The sequence below is a fragment of the Cucurbita moschata genome, unplaced genomic scaffold (assembly GCF_002738365.1).
Source record: "Cucurbita moschata cultivar Rifu unplaced genomic scaffold, Cmos_1.0 Cmo_Scf00029, whole genome shotgun sequence".
Taxonomy (NCBI): Eukaryota; Viridiplantae; Streptophyta; class Magnoliopsida; order Cucurbitales; family Cucurbitaceae; genus Cucurbita; species Cucurbita moschata.
Genome location: NW_019268545.1, coordinates 976,841 through 980,506, shown reverse-complemented (window position 1 = coordinate 980,506; position 3,666 = coordinate 976,841). Strand labels below are relative to the sequence as shown.

The window sequence follows — 3,666 nt, the reverse complement described above, 5'->3', positions numbered from 1 at the left end:
CAAGACGACTCACTCCAGAACTAACTTGATCAAGACTAATCCAATGAATTGTTTTAACATCAAACGTAAAACAAGGTTTGAAAAAAAATAACACCAAAAAGGTTTCAAGAAAACACAACTTTTTGTATTCTACCATGATTTTCTAACTTGAATATTATATGTCTTTAAATAGGTCACAAAGATAATCCAAATATAATTGTAATTTAGTTAACAACTAACCCTGCTAATAAAAGCTATTAAATTAAAATAGAAGAAAATAAAACATGAAATAGTTTTAATTGTAGTTAAACTAGCCACTACAAAAAGTTTTCTAATCATTTTTCAGTGTTAAAAGTGGTGTTTATTGCTACTCCATTATTTTCTTGATTTGATATGTTATAAAGATTTTTTAACTCAAAATCTTTGTTTCAACTTGTACATTAGCTAGCCTTTGAAGATGTCTTGAATCTTCTTTACTCTCCTTTGTGTAATCGGTCCTTCGGGTACATGCAAAGAATCAGTAGTTGAATTCATATCATTAAACGTAGTCTCCAACGCGAGCTAAATCACGAGTAGTGGAGAAACCAACAGCAACAACAATAGATTCCTCAATGAGAGAAGAGAGCTGGAGATAGAGAAGTTGTTGATCAGCTACTTTCCATGTCAAATATTTGGTGCTGAGTGTTGTGGAGGTTGCTGGTTCAAAGCGAGGTGATGAAACCAGAGTTCATTAACGTAACCCAACATGTCTTGACTCTAAAAAGATATTGGAGGGAGAACGAAGTTGACTTTTTCAAAAAAGATATTGGAGGAAGAAAGCTTGACGGTGATCATTTGGATTAGAGTGTTGAAAGGAAGAAGATGAAAAGAGGATTTAGAAATCTTGGAAAAAAAGGATCGAGGTTGCTAAACCAAACGACTCGGGTACCATGAGAAAATTTACTAAAATCATCACATTGAGAGAGAGTTTTCTATTTATAATCATTTACATAATTAAATAAAATCATATAGATTACAAAGAAAATGGAAAGGATATTAGTCTAAGTTAAATATGATACCTATGATAAATCGTAATGGAAGGCTAAGTACCATAAAATACAAGATCATATGCTAAACCGTAATCGAAGACTAAGTCTCCTCAACAAAAATTGTGTATTTGTGAGTAAGTTTCAAACAGAATTAACAATTTCTGTGAAGAGTTCTTTTTTGGAACCACTTAAAAGGGTTGGTTTATAGAGCAAAATGAAGATCTTTTTTTTGTGATGTCCATTACCATAGAACCTACAATTTTAAAAGATTGAACGTAGTCCTCATTTTGAGGCGAACCAATATTTCATTCGATATTGTTTATCATTTCATAAGATTTTCTTACCATTTGAAGTTGTTTTAGGGTTAATTAGCTGCGTTTGGTTCTAGGATCAACTTTGGTCTAATTTTTTAGGTTTTCGTGTTTTACCTACGCCCTTGAGAAAAAAAAAAAACATTTTCTATTCTTCCAAAATAAAATCAGTTATTACAAAATGAAATATTATAATGTATTTGTAAGAGGATTGAAACCATGTAACGAAGAAATCAATGCAAAGACTGTCACAATAGTTAACGGTCTTACCTGAGCCTGTCACAAGTACTATAAATTTAGGTTCATTATTAAGAACATACAAAAACCTACCACAACAATCATGGAAAGATACCCATCAAAATTATGGAAAAACAATCATAGGATAATTTATTGGATACACTCTATAGTGTCTACGATAGTTTAAAATAATTATTCGAACTAAAATTTCTTCATATTTGATAGAAGAACTTCGTAGATCAATTTGTCCAAGTTCTTGTAAGCTGACCCACCACGATTACATGCTTCTTCAGCTTTAATCTTCAAGTTCATAACGTTCTCTTTCATTTTCTTACCCTTTTCTCCATCCATTAGCACTCTCACAAGCTCCTCCACTTCATTCCTTTTAACATTGCTATCAATTTCCATGCCAATACCCCACTCAGTACAACAATAACGACAGTTCGTCAGCTGTTCAGCAAAGAAAGGCCACGAGATCATCGGCACGCCAGCACAGATACTCTCAAGCGTTGAATTCCAACCATTGTGCGTTAGAAACCCTCCAATTGAAGGATGGTTCAACACTTGTTCTTGGCAACACCAACTTGCTATCATGCTTCTATCTTTGGTTTCTTCCACAAATTCAAGTGGCAAAATGGGTGAATCTCCCACAACTACGTCAGGTCTTGTAATCCACAAGAATGGCTTCCCACTGTTTGCTAGTCCCCAAGCAAACTCAATTAATTGTTCGGCTGTCATCACTGTCACACTGCCAAAATTTACATAAACAACCGAGTTTGGTTCATTTGAGCTCAGCCATTCGACACATTCGGGCTCCTCGACCCAAAGATTTGAGTCTAATGTTCTTAAACTTTGGTCCTCTATTTGGTTGGCAAGCAAGTGAAGTGGACCAATAGTGTAAATAGACGGAAGGATTGAACAAAGAGAATTCAAAACATCTCGTTCAAGTGGTTCATATGTGTTTATTATAATCGCCGAAGCTTCTCGAGATCTTTCCATTTGTTGATCGAAGAAATTTAGCATGATATCATCTGGGTTTGTAGTTCTAAGAAAGCTAGGAAGGTCTTTCAAACGTATATTTTTCATTTCATCAGTCCATTCTATGGTATTTTCCAAATATCCATTTGTTATCTGACTCGCATCTGCTAACAAATAAATAGGTTATATTTTAAATTAACTTAGCTCCCAAATTTAAAATGAGTTAAATTACATGATTCAACTTCAAATTTAATAGATGGGTGAATTTTTTAAAAATGTCAAGAACTTATTAAACAAAAAATTGAAAGTGTAACTATTTATTATAAATTTTTTAAATTTCAAAACCTATTAAACACAAAAACCAAAGTTTATAAATAGTATTGACAATTTTTTGGATAAGAAACTTATTTGACTCAAATAAATTTTTTAAACTTGTAACTTAATGAAAAAAAAAAGATTTCAAAACAATAAACAATATCAAATTTAAATCATACCTTTGAGTGGTACCAAGCCTTGCTTGATAAGCTCGGAATAATGCATATAACCCAAGTAGCCACAAGAACTGGCAGTCCAAAGCAAAGCACAAGGGATTTGAAAATCATTGGCAGCCAACATAGAGAAGGACATGACAACGTCTCCAACGATGCAGCTAACCGGCGGGACGTCAGCAGTTGAATTAAGCCGAGAAATAAGATCACAGAAAGGAGCTAAACAATTCTTGGAAGTGGATTGGGAAAGGGAAGGAATATCTTGGGTACAATTGGCATCGGAGAACGGAAGGCCATCAGGAATGGTTCGGAATTGAAAATCTAGCAAGACATCGAGCGAGTCAGGGCCTCTCGACCTGAGCAAACGCCTATGATTGTACTCGGAGTTAACGAAAGTTATGTGAAAACCTCTATGATGGAGAAGCTTAGCCAAGCTTAGCATAGGGTTGATATGGCCTTGGGCTGGACCTGGGATACACACAGCATGCGGTTTATCAGTTTTTGAGGCAGAACCCATCATTTGATAGCTTGGCTCAGTTTTGGGACATGAAAAGGAAGAAACTGGAATATCTTATACGCTCCACAAGCAATGAATTTTTCATTATTATTATTTAATTATTGAATAACAAAAAAAAAAAAAAAAAA

The 3,666-nt window shown here is 34.2% G+C and overlaps 1 protein-coding gene and 1 pseudogene across 1 annotated transcript; both read right to left on the bottom strand.

Moving 5' to 3' along the window:
- Positions 1-1,626: 1,626 nt before the first annotated feature.
- LOC111463968 overlaps positions 1,627-3,666 on the bottom strand; it is a 22,710-nt pseudogene continuing 20,670 nt past the window's right edge.
- On the bottom strand, positions 1,698-3,574 carry LOC111464030 (7-deoxyloganetin glucosyltransferase-like). Its single transcript, XM_023108073.1, has 2 exons — positions 3,028-3,574; positions 1,698-2,697 (listed from the first exon to the last, which is right to left on the bottom strand). Exons 1-2 carry the CDS (start codon positions 3,539-3,541, stop codon positions 1,757-1,759), a joined length of 1,455 nt encoding a protein of 484 aa, XP_022963841.1. The 5' UTR covers positions 3,542-3,574; the 3' UTR covers positions 1,698-1,756.

Excerpts from the sequence above, each read along its gene's own strand:
- LOC111464030 (XM_023108073.1), bottom strand. The coding sequence starts at position 3,541 with ATGATGGGTTCTGCCTCAAAAACTGATAAACCGCATGCTGTGTGTATC. Across the intron at positions 2,698-3,027 it reads AGGCTTGGTACCACTCAAAG|ATGCGAGTCAGATAACAAAT; the intron begins GTATGATTTAAA and ends ATTTGTTAGCAG.